Source organism: Siphateles boraxobius, unplaced genomic scaffold, assembly GCF_051911475.1.
Source record: "Siphateles boraxobius isolate OS27281-9 unplaced genomic scaffold, OSU_SipBor_1 31, whole genome shotgun sequence".
NCBI lineage: Eukaryota > Metazoa > Chordata > Actinopteri > Cypriniformes > Leuciscidae > Siphateles > Siphateles boraxobius.
This window is the reverse complement of record NW_027508931.1, coordinates 337,923-354,401: the sequence shown is the minus strand read 5'-3', so window position 1 is coordinate 354,401 and position 16,479 is coordinate 337,923. Positions and strand designations below refer to the sequence as shown.

General features: G+C 37.5%; 1 protein-coding gene across 6 annotated transcripts in view; it reads left to right on the top strand.

Moving 5' to 3' along the window:
- Positions 1-9,511: 9,511 nt before the first annotated feature.
- cbfb (core-binding factor subunit beta) overlaps positions 9,512-16,479 on the top strand; it is a 42,894-nt gene continuing 35,926 nt past the window's right edge. For 5 of the 6 annotated variants that reach the window (XM_077248772.1, XM_077248774.1, XM_077248773.1 and 2 more), the window contains exons 1-3: positions 10,913-11,492; positions 12,184-12,270; positions 14,221-14,337. In XM_077248772.1, the coding sequence (XP_077104887.1) occupies positions 11,415-11,492; positions 12,184-12,270; positions 14,221-14,337 (282 nt within the window). In that variant the 5' untranslated portion in view covers positions 10,913-11,414. Of the gene's footprint in view, positions 11,493-12,183; positions 12,271-14,220; positions 14,338-16,479 lie in introns of all 6 variants that reach the window. The other variant, XM_077248769.1, reaches the window with a different exon arrangement.

Below are 16,479 nucleotides of genomic sequence, written 5' to 3'. Positions count from 1 at the left end.
GCATCATGTGGGCAGGGTTAGGGGGGAGGGTGGGTATATGTGGGGCTCAGAGAAATGATGTGGAGGCTTACAGACGAAGGTCATTGGGCTGTCAGTCTTTGTAGAAAGCTGTAGATCCTCCAGTTCTAGAATCTTTACAAGTAGAAATAATTGAGAAAAAAAAAAGAAAAAAAATGGATGACAATAATAACAACAAACGATGATGATGATGATGACGACAACGATGATGATGATTACAAAACCAATATCAATGATTATTCTGTAATATTATTAAAGGTATATTTCTTGTGCTTTGTAGCTACAGAACTTTTTTTCCCTCTTTCCCCCTTTTTTAAAAAAAGAAAAGAATTTTGCAAGGGTTCCTGTGATCCACTCTTGAATCATTCTTACTGACTTACCCATGTTGATGTTGATGAACTGTACTGATTCTTTTTGCCTGTTCGCCCTGCATTGCAATGTCTTTACTAAGCCTGAATTACAGTATATGTATTGATTTTTTAATTTTTTTTTAATTTTTAATTTTCTTTTGTTTTTGAACGAACCACTTTTTGGTGGCACGGCCCCGTCCCCGGTGCTGGAGAGGGCGGGGCTGTGCACGGCTGTACAGATTCATGCGCTTTCTCTTGGTTTTTTGAGAATTGTACTCGAACACCTTCCAGGTCTGCATAGAAAAGCACAGCTCTCACCTATCACACGTAGATTTGGAAAGATGTATCTATCCTCCCTCTCTGCCTTCTCAGTTTGAAATCAATGAAAAATTGAAAAAAAAATAACCTGTACAATTACCTACACTACTGTTAATTTTGATTCTCCTTCCCTTCTTTTTTAAATCCTTTCTTTTTCCTCTCCAAGTGAATGCTTTTGTGCTGCTTTTTCTCCCTCTTCTTTAGTGAATGGTTGTTCTTTCATGTGGGATGTTCGTGCTGGAAAACCAATCGAATGTAGTGTTTACATTAAAAGCCACAGTTTTCATGACTACAACCTGGAGCTTTTTGCTTTTGATTGTTATTCATTTCTGCTTTGTCGTTTATATATTACACTGCTACCATGATCGCTCAAATGAATGAGGGCCCCAAGATGGCTTATGACTCTAATGAGGAGATACAGATACCAGCAGAGATCAGGTAGCGTAAGAATGAAATGATGCGAGAATGTCTTGAGCTAAGGTAAACTTATCCGCCATTATTCCAATACTAAGGGGCCATTTCAACTAAAAACTGAAAACGTTTAATACATTTTTTATGCAAACTTTTGAAAACGGGTTTCAAAGTGCAAGTTTTTGAAAACGATACCGTTACCGCCTTATTGTAAACTACAAAAACGTGAATCTGTGAAATCGGTGATGGCATGGACATGCGAAATACGTGTTCAGTCTATAGGCGCATAGTGTTTCTTTACAAAGTGACATCGCCACCTACTGGCCTGGCATGAATAATACAGCATTTTTAGTCATTTTTACAGATCCGTGTGAATAGGGATCATTTTGACAATGTTGTCATCTGTACAAAGAAAAAACCTTTCCGTTTTGAGTACATCGTTGTTGCGTAAACGTACCCTAAAAGGACAGACCGTATTCATGATTAAGGTGATCTGTTTAAGGGGATGTTTACACAACACACTTCAACTAAATCATACAAATTTATGCGTTTTGGCCTTTCATTTACATGAAAATATCATGTCTGAAAACGCAAATGTATGAAAATGGGTTTCAAAGTGCACGTTTTTGAAAACAATACCATTGTTGTCTCCGTGAAAACGGTGACATCATGCGCATGCGTAATACATGTTTAATCTATAGGCGCGTAATTTTTCTTTTCAAAGTTACATCCACAACTTACTGGCCTGGCAGCATAATACAGCGTTTTTAGTTGTTTTCACAGATCAGTGTGAAAGGGGTCATTTTGACAACGTTGTCGTCTTTAAATGAAAAACGCAAAATAACAACTTTTCAGTTTTTAGTACATCATTGTTGTGTAAATGTTTCCTTAGATCAATATAAAGTACTACAACTTATTCACAATGTGTGTTACATGTACTAGACAAAACTGTCGACATCATAATATGCAATATAGGGAACATGGAGGAAGTGTGGTTGAATCCCAAGGGACATAATTATGTTTCTGTGCCTCTTTAAAAGTGTCTTCAGCCAGATGGTCCTGGAGAAAGAAGGAGATGCTCAGTGTCTATACCACAGCTTCAAAAGAGGAAGCAACACTTTGTGCCAGTCTGATTGGATAGTGATTGCAATGAGATATTCACGTATGGATAGAGAGAAAGAAAATTAGAAGAAGAGTTTGTGTGGGTTTAGATAAGAGGATGAAATACAGACCATGATGGGAAACTGCAGAGGTAATTGGCATCGACTCTGTCCACCCAAATCAACACAGATGCTTTATATAGCTTTAGGGAAATGGTCCTTCCCCCTCTTCTGGTGGTGATCGCTAGTCTCTTAGCTATAAACACAATCTCAAAGTCAAGTCCACAGGCTTAGATTGTGCCAGGCTCATGGGTGTCACCAACAGGTCTACTGCAGAACTACTGCATGAACCCTATGAAGAATTTAGGATAATCATGTTTAAATAAATATAGCATATATTATGTCTCCACCAACATTTAAACTAAACCTAAGCTGCTGCACAGAATCATCCATACTAACTGCCACTAATTCTTTAATGTGATTACATGAACACTGTGAGTAACTAAGATAAAATGACTGGATTCTGTTAGATCACTTATCTGATCATCACTATAGTCGCCGATATTGTTTACTCTGATGCTTAAGTATTTCATTCTTGTAACCACACAATGACGAGTCAGTGTAGTGTCTTGGTATGTCCTAAAATTCAATCCCAGGACCTTGTCCCTGTCAGCTATTTTTCCACAAACACACACACAGATATTTATAGTGCAGCACCATAGTCTGTCTGTTGCTAGGAGACAGCCTTGTGCAGATTTTCTCAGCATGCAATACCTAATGCTTTCATCACTGCTATATATTTTGTCACAAATTGTATAGTGTGAATTTGTTATTTCACACTGCATAAAACCATTCAGTCTCTGCATTGCCACAATACAGTAATTTTGTTCTTCTGTTCTAAACACATTATGCGTCAAGCTGACATTGTGCTAAAGAGAGCGAGAGAGCGCAAGAGCAAAAAGGAAGTTGTGTATGTGTGTGTGTGTGTCTGGTGATGGTGAGCAATGAGAAGGCCAACAGAAAATGCTGATTAAATTTATGTCACAATTAAAGGTCAAGACCCCAAAGTCGCTGTTGCCATGGAAACTGCATCATTTACTCCTGTGTCCTCACACTGATGGAATGATGCCGTCTGTTCTGTTCAGTGCAATATACCTGTTCCTCTCGCAATCACTCCTGGACTCTCTCTAATGAGGATGCAAATGCCATAATCCTTGAAGTACGTCCTTGAAAAGAGGACATTGATAAATGCAAAGTTGCAAAGTCGTCACAAACAGTAAGTTTTATCTCAGCAATTATTATAAGGTTCCATAAGTCAAAAGTCTAAGTGTTTTGTTTCATAATTGTTTTACTGTTTAAATTTAGTCGAAAATGGCAGGCTCTATTTTGACATCTTACCTCATATAGTGTGTCTGCAACATGTACCATGAAATATGTGACAACTCGCTCTGGGTTTTCATAAGTGTCACTACTAAAAGACGTTTATATGGGCCTACACAGAAATTCAAGTTGGACATGTGGGGGAGAGCGGGGCACAACGTAACGCTTTTTGACTTTCTCAGTTTGTGTAAATCTACTTAGGGTTTAGAGAATTTATTTTCCCCACATTAATTTCCCACATGTCTAGTACAATTGTGTGGTTTTGTTTTATTAATACAGTGAATAGTTTTTTCTTGATATACCCCGAAAGAATGGAAGTGAAATGTGACAACATGCCCCATAGTTGGGGCCATATGACAGCTTTAAATGCTATCTGATCTAATAAAAAAAAAAAAAAAAAAAAAAAAAAAATATATATATATATATATATATATATACAAGACAAACTAAAATATTTTCACAATAAAATACAGTTATTAACTTTTTTATAAAAAATAATGGCATTTTTTAATAATGAATTTTTTTTTTTTTTTGAGTTTGACAACGAACACACCGGGAAACGCAGCTATAGTTCAAAACATAATAATAATTAATAATTTCTGAACATTGACTCTCTACATGCTCCACAACTGGGATACTTCTGCTAGTTAGCAAAGCATTAAAGAACTATATCAACTGTAAAACAACATATTGGAGATTAAAATAATATCAGATGTGTCTAATTTTAAATAAACAGAAAAAATAATTATGAAAAATTAATATAAGTAAGAAATTATCTTTTGCTATGGTTAAATAAATGTTCAATCAATCAATCAAACTTTATTACAGAATCGGTCCAATTTTTAAAACTAGGTAAGAGGTTGCAGACCGAACTTGGACCAATCAGCTGTGAGCAAAGTGACACATGTCTGATGCGATAAAGTCACTCCACCTGTTTCTACTCCAAATTAAAGGTCACTACATAGCAAATGATTTTTACAGACGAAATCGACTGGTTTTTAGTGATGCTTATTTAGAATAATAAATTTGTATGATTTAGATATTATGTAATTATTATACCCTTTATCAATCACACATGTACAATTTTAGTTCATCAATTATTATTACGCAGTTTAAATGAATAAATATATAAAGGTAATATAAATACGCTTTAGCATCAATAGATGACGCTATAAAATGACTACATGTGAGCTTAAATGTTCAATTCTCTCTATACCTTTATCAGCTGTATAAAATAACTTCAGAACGTTTACTTGAACTGATATACAGTAGCGATACTTTTTCTTTTAGTTGTCCTCTTTCATAGACAGCTGTCTTCTTCTTGCTGTGTAAATTTGTTTAAATTCTTACTATTTTAATACTTTTATTTAATAAGTGAATTGCGCTGCTTCTCTCGCGAGAAATTAATCTCAGTTTCACTCTTTCTCAACATGTGATTGGCTGTTTGCTACTAATGTCACACTTAAACTCCTAAACTCAGGATCAAAGCCTGAGTTGACAGAGAAAGTTGATGATCAGCATCATGGTACCAACAAAGCCTGGTTGGATTGGTTTTTGTCAACTCTAAACTAATCCTGTAACCCTGAGTTTGTTCAACTACCATCGTGGTACAGGCCCCCGCTGTCAGTTGAACTGTTATTGTTGTTGTTGTGTGTGTGTGTGTGTGTGTGTGTGTGTGTGTGTGTGTGTGTGTGTGTGTGTGTGTGTGTGTGTGTGTGTGTGTGTGTGTGTGTGTGTGTGTGTGTTTTATTGTTCTCTTGAAGAAACACTTTCCAAGACATTTCAGTAAGACAACATGAGCTGTGGAAAGTTATAATTGATCTAGGAGCTTTATACAGTACAGCTTTTTTACCACACCATTGAAAACACGGTAAGTCTATCCCTCACAGCCTCGCTTTCATACCTGTCATGGCGCTGCTCTGAATAAGGTCGATTAATAGAAGCAAACACGCGATCAAGCCCGCCCTCCGGTGGACAGAATCGGAACTGAAACAGTCCATGTAGGCTACTCGACCTCGCCGACAGACGGTCACAGTGAGTGACATTTTATTTTCTTATACATTTTCTCTCCCAAATATACCTGGTTATAAAAAGAAGACCTACGTGTGAACTGCAGTCGGGAGAAGTCACAAGTCACTATAAAAAGCACGTTAAAATGCTTGACGATGGGGTTAGTCTTCTTTAAATGTCAGATGACATAATCATCTGGCCTCTTTAGACAACAAACGTGACGTGAAGTAAGATTTTATGCCACTCTGAAATAAACTGAGCCTCACGTTTCACACCGATGGCGACTCGCGAATAACAACACTGAAGAAGAGACGCTCATATTTCAGGCGGGAGAAATGCTCCCGCCTAAAATCTGAGAGTGACTTCAACTGTAGTTATTTAGCTTTGTCTCAATGAGCGAGTCGCCTCAGTCGGGCAGACTGACTGACGGACACCAGTGCCAAACCCGGGAAGTCTCGCCGTCTGACCTTGCGGCACTCCTTCGGTTTCCTCAGGAAAAGAGTACAACAGCAACAACTGTCAACCGCCGTTTGCGCGCGTGAGAACCGGGAGAGCCATGAAGATTCGGTAACAGCGTTAATCATCTCGAGCTCAAACTGCTGTTGATTCACAGTCACTGACGTCGCCTTCTGAGTGCAGCCTAATAACTAGTGTGTGTAAATACAGCACACATACGTGAACTCCCACAGATAGACAACACTGATTCTTAAATAGACTTCTAGGACAAAACAGGCTAATAAATACAAGTTTATGTATCAAGAAATTATTTTAGATTAATCTTGTTCAGATGTTTTTGGAGCACGTTTTCCTTATATCACTCAATAGACCTATGGACCAACACTATATACTGTATATATATATATATATATATATATATATATATATATATATATATATATATATATATATATACATTTTTTTAATACTATATATATAATATATTAAAAATTTCGTTTTTGTGGTGTTGCTGGAGCTGTCATTGTTTTGACAGAAAATAGGCCTGTTACCCTATATTGTTTATTATTATTGGTAACATTTTACAATATCGTCTCATTACCTAATGTTAGTTAATGCATTAACTAACAATGATCAATACATTTGTTAAAGTATTTATCAATCTTTGTAGATTCTATAGTTAATAAAAACAACTGTTCATTTTAGTTTATCTTACCGCAGGTCCATTAAATTATGTTAACATGCAACTTTTGATTTTTACAAATGTATTACTAAATGTAGAAATTAACATTAAGATTAATAAATGCTTTAGAAAGGTTTTTCATTGTTAGTTCATTAAAACTAAAGTTAACCAATGCTAAAAAATGAAACATTCTGTAAAGAGTTACCTTATTATTATTGTTTAACTTCAAGCAGGTGAAATATGGAAAAAGAATCTTCGGGATGGCGACTGGCTTTAATCTGATCTAATTAATGTTTACAAAAAAAGTAGGGACACGTGAAACAAAAGAGCCATATTTAAAAAAATACAAAAATAGATAGATAGACAGACAGACAGACAGACAAATATATAGATGTTGAGCCACTGTTCTTTTTATGTTCATAGAGCTTCTTTTCACAACAACAATCAGCTAAATGTCAGCTACATCCCAGACCTCTTAGATGGTTTATAAGGTCATGTTTTTATTTATTGTTATTTTTTCCAGTAGCAGAACGTGTGTCAGACTTCCAGAGCTATGTTTAGCTCCTTCACTAAATGGCTGGTAGGCTTTTAAATCACATCATTATCTCGACAGCACCTGAGCTTCATTCAGAGTGCAGACACACACACCAACAAAGCCAAAGTTGTATAGTCAGCAGAGCTATTATGTGTCTGACTTGTTTGCCTGATCCAATTTAATATTTAATATCATACCTGAACAAAAGATTACCCTACTTACATTCTCAAATCAACACATCACTTGCAATACTGCATGGGTTGAAGACGTAAAAATCTGGGGGATTTCTTGATCTGTTGTTTATGCATTCTTTCAGCGCAGTGAGCGGCAAACAATTTAGAAACAATGAGGTGCAAAACTGCTGAGAACTACACGAACAAAACTTTTGTTCTTATAGTTTACAAAGACATTGCAACAAAAAACAATGTTTCTACCAAAGTGACCCCTAAGTGGATCTTTAGTGGTAAAACCTTCTGTGTCCATTCAGTTGAAACCTATTGGAACAGACACCTAGCCTCTAGACTGCGAGCACTCTGTCAAAATGGGTCTCAGACGGTAACCACAGAATATTTCATTAATTAATGAGCGTTATGTGGTGCTATTAAAGCACTCACACGCCCCATTTGGCCCAAAGCACAGCCTTTTAACACATTAACTCACCGCAGATCTCAATCTGATGCATGAGGAAGAGAACGAGAGAAAAACAGAGACAAGCTAAAACTCATCACATGCAGACAAGGAGTCACAGAGCACAAAATCCCATCAAATTCTCTATTACACTCTATGGTCCTTGTCAAAATTTGCAAAACATTTTTAGAGTGAGATTAGGTTACACAATGCTGTTCAAAACTAATGGCACTAATGCAGGTCTACAACACAACAGGAGTGTTAATATGAGATTGTGCCATGGGAATATGTGCACACAGTTGCCTCTAATGGTTGCTAAACTAATCATTTCTTAAGCTGGGCTCAGACTGCAGATTTACCCCTCCCGACAAGCAAAGAAAAAAAATCTTGTCGAGCACCTTGGACGGTTCACATGTTCATATGTGAGGTGTTAGAAGGACAGTTCTAGACCCTTTGTCTGTCCTCTCAGCCCCCCTAAAACTATAATCACCATTCTGAATGATCGGGCCAGCGCTGCTTCCCCAAGAAAGTTGATCATTTTCATGTTTTTAAGTCTTGTCAGTTAAACATTCAAATGATTTTAAGATAATCAAGTGAAGTGCAAGACGCCATGAAAGAGAACTCAATTTGGTACTCGCGCACTGTGATAGATTGTTTCTGAGCGTGTGCACACCTAAAGCGTGCGCACAGAAAACCGCCTGTCAGACAGCACTCGAGTACCGAATTGAGTTCTCTTCCACGTCTTCTTGAGAAAATACACACAAAATTATGTCAAAATGCTCGTCTTGATGAGTATCCACATAAACAGTCGTAAACAGTTAAGAAAATATTAGATGTGTGTCAATACAATGGATCTGTGCATTAGGTCTTAAAGTATGGCCCTACGCCTTCCACAGACGATATATATACATATAAATACATTCAGACCGCTTACCTTAGTGATTGCTAGCACTATATCATGTAAAGAGACTTTCAACCAGCATAACATTTTGGAACAAATCACCTACCCTGCCTTTAAATTGTGAATTTGTTAGGCTGGTATTTGTTTTTGCTGTGGTCGTAAATTGGAATCAAGAATTGTGAGATTTTAACGGTATCTAAAAAGTAACTTCGGTCAAAAATAACACAAGCAATAACTGTATTTATTTAGGCAGGGCCAGTGAATGCTTTGGCAGGGCAAGTGAATATCGGATCTATAAAATCCTTGGTGTTGAGCCCTGAGTCAATATTTTAGTTTTTTAGCTAGTTAAAGCAACACCAAGGTACTTTTCCTCTGCGGTCGCCCTACAGGTTGGAAGCGGAATTGTCCATTTCCGCTGTCGTAAATAGTTTAGCCTACCGCAGCCTACTGTCGCACGCGCACGCTCGCTGTTTATCCAGCACCGGCTTTGGAATCAACAATGGCCACAGACAAGGTAGAGTATGATGCATGATTTTATGAAAGACATCACAAACGAAGAAAAACTATGTATGCCGTAAAGCAGTCGAATTTTGTAGTTTTTTTTGTGCTCCCGTTACTACCCGAAACCCGAAGTTACATAGTGCCAGTAAAAGCGATATAGACCACGTCAGGCTATGGCAGACGTGTCATTTAACCTATTGTAAGTCGATGTACCATCACAAGGGTCTTCGAAATATATTATGAAGGTTGAAAAACTACATAGTGTTACTTTAACAGTAATAGTTTTCAATTTTCAATTTTCTTTTAGTTAAACAGTATAGCCTGAGAGGAATTTAAAAACTCCTGTAGTCTGAAGCTTTAGGTATGGTAAGCTTTATAATTGCCCTTTACACACATACACACAGAGTGTACATTTACTTTACAATTATAATTTAGTTCGAATATTTTTTTTTAAAGTATACACTGTCAATACAATTAAATTGAAGTTAAATTAGGTGGGGATTATACCAATATATTTCCATAGACAGATTTTCCACAATTTCTAAAAACACATAACTATCATAATGTGGTTACCCAAAACAGATGGGTGTGTTTAATGACAAAGAAATAAACAACGTAGGAAGTGTAGGAAGTAGGCTATAGAATCCAGGCTGAGTGCAAAATTAACAAGCTACAAATTTCTTTGCCCAGTGAAGAGAGAAGATTCTCTGCTCAACATCCTATAGTAAACTGTAATGTCATACATGCCGTGATATTCTGACAGAAGTGCTTAAAACATTTCTGAAAGTTGTGGTACACACTATAGTTGTGGTAAGCTGCACAAAAGAGATGCAATCTGTCTGCTGGATCTGACAGGGCATGGAGGCCTTTGGATGTTTCTGATACTGTTCACTTCCTCATTCTCAGTCTCTTTTCTCTACCTCCCCCTCTGTCCTGAGGGAAGTTGCCGCTTAAAAACATGCTCAATAAAGAAAGATATGTCTCAACACAAATATTTACCACAGATGTTGTAATACACTCATCTTCGCAAGATCATAAAATCATTAGAAATCTGTCTGTCTGTCTATCTATCTGTTTATCTACCTGTGTGTCTGTCTGTCTGTCTATCTGTATGTCTGTATACCGTGTCTGTGGTCTTTCTGTCTGTCTATCTATCTATCTATCTATCTATCTATCTATCTATCTATCTATCTATCTATCTATCTATCTATCTATCTATCTATCTATCTATCTATCCCGAATTGGAATCTAGATCAGTCTATCTGTCTACTCGTCTGTCTGTTTATCTACCCATGTATGGCTCTGTCTGTCTGTCATGTATCTGACTGTCTTTCTATCTATAAAATGAGAAGATAATTCATTTGAATAGTATATTTGTCTTTCTGTGCATATTAGTTTATCTTGGGTGGAGTACGAACATATGTGGATGTCTCTATATTGATTTATACATTAAAATAATATAGGCCTGTAATATTTCACATCTGTATAACAGTGTGAATATCCTGTCTAGTGAGAGCACATGTCATTTTGTTTCTGAGAAAATCACTTAACATGATGTGTTTATAAATACCACGCTGCACCATCTCTAGCACAGGTAACAACGTTAACCTCTTTGTACCTATTAAGAAAACGAGAAAGAAAACGACCGAGCATCTCGCGCAATGAAGTTGTGGTGTATTTAACGCCTGCGCACACACGGTCCGTAGTGGAGAGAATTGTGAATGGGGGGAGTATTTTGGGTGTACAGTCATAAGTCGGACTCAGAGGAGCCAGGAAGTAACTGTGAGCCATGCAGCTCATGCGACGGGTAAAGTAGCGCGAGCGAGCGTCTGTTGTCATCAGTCGGAGATCATACGCGCGAGAGTGAGGAAGAACAACAAGAAGTCAACGGCAAATTACTGCCAAATCTAGTGCAGTACAGATCACACACCTCACAAGAGGCGAAATCCGAAGAAGGTTTTATTTTTAAAAGAACACGAAGCTCACTGCAACACACTCCATCATTAGAAGAAGAAAAAAGACGGAAGGAAATAAGAGCGGGACTGGCGAGTTTCAAGGCAACGCTTCACTCTCTTTGCAAGTTTACACAAATACAATTAACAAAATTGATCAAAACGCGTTCAAGATGCCTCGGGTGGTCCCGGATCAGAGGAGCAAGTTCGAGAACGAGGAGTTCTTCAGGAAACTCAGTCGCGAGTGCGAGGTGAGCGCGATTCATCCGAGACATTTGATAAAGTGGCGGAAACAAAGTTGCTCCTCTCGTGTGACATAAAACAAGCGTGTCATCGTATCTTTCTTTAACAGCCTCTGTGTAGAGACCACTAATGCTCACTGCTGAGAAAAGTTGTAACCCTCCGTTCACGGTAGTTACAAAATTACGTTTTAAAGGCTATAGGACATTGCAAGCCAATCTATCAGGAAAAAGATGTAGCATAATACCCGAAAGAAAGACGAACCTTTGCACCTCACCTTTTAACTCTGGTATAATAATTATATGTTTGTTTATTTCTAATGCAAATTGAAAAATAACACCAGGCAATTTGCATTGCAAATGTTCGAAATTTGTTCTTATTCCCCCTAACATTTTCTTATAGCCTGCAAAGTTCATTATTTGGGTATAATCTCAAAAAAATGTCACCCCATTAAAAATAAATGCCAATTCAAAGTGGAATCAAAGTCAAATCCTGCAAGAATACAATTCATATTGTATTACAAGGGAAAAAATCGCGTTGAAAAATCATAAAAATGTGCATAAAGGACAGAAATTATTGTGATAAGTTGAATGGAGGAAGAAAAAGATGTTATTATAATGATGAAATTTTACAGTGCACTCTGATGAAGATCTTTTAATAATACGACTCTTTCTTTTGTTATTCTTTCATCCCTGTTCACAGATTAAATACACCGGTTTCCGTGACCGGCCGCACGAGGAGAGGCAGGCGCGCTTCCAGAACGCGTGCCGTGACGGACGCTCAGAGATAGTGAGTAGCCTACACGCACCGGTCACTTACCACTGACCCTCGCATCATCGCTGGCAACTCAATATTTAAACACGTAACGTGATTAGGCATCTGGAACTGTCACGATATCACTAAAAACTATGTTATTTCCTCTTAATGAGCGCCAAACCCCGCAGAGAACATGTACGAACCATATCATGTTATACTGACCTATCGGTAAAGTTGCTGTATGTAATTCGCTTAATTATTAGAACTACAGTAATTAAACCATGCTGAAACAGAATGTGTCTCTTCGTTTAATTACCATCAGAAGCGCGTCTCACGGATGCAGATGAACCCGGACATGTCTAATTTGCAGTCTCTTTAAAAATACCTAGAGACTGCATGTAATTATTTAGAGACCATCTCCTGTATTATTTTGATTTATTTTACAATTTTATTTTATTTCATTAATATTAATTGGCTTATTTAAAGACGGTTTGCACTAGACCTTTTTTGTTGACTGGTTTGATAACATAGACAGGCTTGTTTATCTCTTTATTTGTATCTCATGTCTTCAAGGCTGTTTGAGATAGATTTAGCTAGCCACATTATTTCCAAGAATAGATGAGATGACTGTTACGATAATTCAGATTTTTTTATATTCTGTTTATTATAAAATTACAGACCAGATATATACAATAGATTTTCAGTTTGACGTCACTTTTTTTCTATTTAATTAGATTGTACAGGCACAATTCAATAATAAACATCAATTTACAAAACCTTACACATAGTTGATAGTTTAATGAGAAGTAACAATGAAAAACGTTACTTAAGCATTAATTTCTAATATAAAATGGAAATTAGGTTACACTTTTTTTTAAGGTGTCATTGTTACAGTGTAATTATATATATGTAAGTAGAGTAATATTAATTAACAACATGTACTTACTATAGGTTTAGGGTAGGGTTAGGATTTGATCAAGGGTTAGTTGCATGTAATTATGCATAATTTACTGTTATTACTATGGTAAGTACATGTAACATATACAGCAAGGACACTGTAAAATAAAGTGGTACCTGAAATTAAATTATTTTATTGTGTTTGTATAATTTCTACGTGTTTTGTTTTCTCACCATGCCGTCTTATGCAGTTTTGCTGTGTTGTGACGTTCATGATGTGCACTTTAGTTTTTTAATCAGTAAGATGTGGTCATGTTTGGCCTTATTTGCCCCTAACATCAACAGTAGATTAAATGCTGAGGTTCAAAGGGAAACAGATCTATTACAAAGCTACAGAGAGCAACTTTCCTCGTCTCTTTATGTCTTTGTATTCCATGGCAATGATGCCGAGTATTGATTCATATAATTTATAATATTATTGTTGATGTATGTTTGAGCATATGAGTGAGAGTGAATCAGATGTTTGATTTTAATATATATTTTTAGAAACATAATTAAAATGCAAGACAAATCTGCGAGACAGTTTAGTATACAATCCCGTTTTTTTTTGTTTTGTTTGTTTTTGCTTATGTTCCTTGAGAACATTATTGAATTATTGCACCATAATTCAAAACCTTTACAGCAGTCCTGCTGCTATTAATGTAAGTGAGGGGCTGCATTTAAAACAATTATTGATTTTGTACTCCTCCCTTTCTCTGTTATCTCTCTGTCACTCTTTCACTCCTGCATTCTGTCTTCTCTCAAACTCAGTTTGGTGCAGACCAGTTTGCCAGCAATGAGCGTTGGTAAAATAGAATCAGATGTGTGTAACTCAATACCTCAAATAGAGAAAATGATGACTTGTTTTTTTTTCTTTTCTTTCACCCTTCATCCCCTCCTCCCTTTTTTTTCCTGATGTTTTGAGCGCTGGCCTTGGCTCCAGGCATTCTCCTCTCCTCTCTGATGTGAAAACAGAAATGACGGGCTGCATAATTTATGCTCGGGCCTGGCTTTCTTATCCTGTTTGTATTGATTTCCCTCTAAAAGGCTTTTGTGGCGACCGGCACCAACCTCTCGCTGCAGTTCTTCCCAGCCAACCTTCATGGGGACCAGCGGCAGGCGCCCACCCGAGAATATGTGGACTTCGAGCGGGAGACAGGAAAGGTAGTCCTGACACTTTTTCTCTGTATTTGCAATCACACCCCCCCCCCCCCCCCCATTTAAACTCTCACTTGCTCCTCTCATCTCCCCCTTCAAAAACAAATCGGATCATAAACATATACACACTCTCATTCAAATGTGTAAAGGTGTGTTGTGATAATAGTAACATGCAACACTTTCATGAAAAGCCACATGCAGGATTCATGAAATCTGAGGAATGATTGTAGAAGTAATTTCTGTTTCTCTTTCGTCTTTTCCTTCCTTTACACACAGCAGAGGAAGTGTGTCGCTTTTTCAAACCAGACATATCCATGGGTTAGATGGGCAAAAGCCTTGATTTTCCATAATGATACGTTTCCTTCTCACACATCTCAAGGAAAAATGAACCCTTGAAATATTACACTGCAGACAGCAAGAAAAACAGTCCCACTTGAATGATACATGGCACAGGTTTCCATTTTATGTTTAAACTTTCAATTTTATTTCTGTAGCAGTATTATTTCAGACACGCTCATCGGTTTTAGATTTTTGAATCGGTCTTTCAACAACTCCCCCTTGTTTCTCTGGATTTAAGGAATGCATAGCCTCCCTAAACCCATAAGAACGTAAAATAAAACCATACATGCACTGTCTTCATTCCATTTATAACTACTATTAAACTCTGTATTTATTTCTGTTATTCTAGTCAAGGCTGTCGGTGCCTGTCAGAGGCCTATAACCATAAGTTCTACCCCATGTCACCATTGTAAGGTCACTTTTAAAAAGGGCATTCATTCAGCACACTTTGTCTGAACACTGTGACATTATAGGGATAGTTCACCCAAAAATGAAATGTACTCATCCTCATGTTGTTCTAAACCTGTATGACTTACTTTCTTTTATGAAACTCAAAAGAAGATCCTTTAAAAAATGTCAGTGTTTTAATCTGTCCATACAATGAATGTCAGTGGGGTCTAAAAGAAAGAAAGAGACTTAAGGGTGAGTGAATGATGACTGTTTTCATTCAAGCTGCTCCATGTTCATTTAATCTTGCTCAGCGTACAGTAAATCAGATTCTCAGGTTGATTTGTCCCTCATTGTATCTCTTGTGATACTCTAGACTGTGAAGAAAGGGAAATACGTAATTGACACCGTCAGTCACTCTGTCAGCCTCGTTGTCCGCAGATGCAGCGATCACTTTCTTAGTGTGTCTGTCACACTTACCAAATGCGATACAAATTTAATTCAAGTCCTTCTAACACTTTAAAGAGTCTGCTGCCGAGATGTTTACAGTTCATAAAGGCTGATTAGGAAGTATGCCGTCGGCACAACAGCTTTATGGATGGTCGCACAAGACCAATTAAAGGAAAAGCTTGGGCTGGATTAAATAGCATTTTGCCATAGGTTCTTTTAAGGTCACCCCTGAGGCCTTTCCCTTCAAGTCTTTGTGTAGAAGAACGTTAGTGCGAGACATTAAGGCACTTACTGGCTTTGTTTGTGTTTTTACCACAAGCTCCTTGCAAAGCTGCTGGTGTTTCTTGTGCCGTGTTGGACAAGGAAGCCTCTCTTCACGGACGCTGCCTCACTGAGATGCACTCATTAAAAATGCATCCGTAAGAAATCAATGGACCTTTTGGCCTCGAGGCTGACGGACTAATCTTTGGCTGTTAATTATTTAAAAAGGCGTGAAGGGTGTGTGCGTCGATCCCCGTGCTGACGGGTAGCCGAGCATGCGTGTTTCTGAGCCTGGGCTCACTGGTAATCCTATCCACCTGTCTGTCACCTCTGCCAGAACTCAGATCCATGCAGCTTTAATGAGCCTCACACCGTCTGCCTTCAAAATACAGCCCACGCGATACATACCCCTACACTTTCTAGTTACCTACCTGACACACAAACTCATAGTGCTGCATGTTAGATTGTCGCGACTACCTGTTTTGTATTATTTACATGCTTTCGAAGGCAATATCTTGCAATTTTTACTTGCTCTGTTTGAGTTTGAAGGCTTGTAAGTTGGGTAATTTTAATACATTGGCCATTTGGTTTTGTTTACAATAAAGTACCATGCTGGTACCATGGTACTTTGATGATATCAGATTGGGATTACCAAATTCATATATTATTGTATTTATGTGGAATGCTAAGGGAGTTCTATTTTTTTAGAGT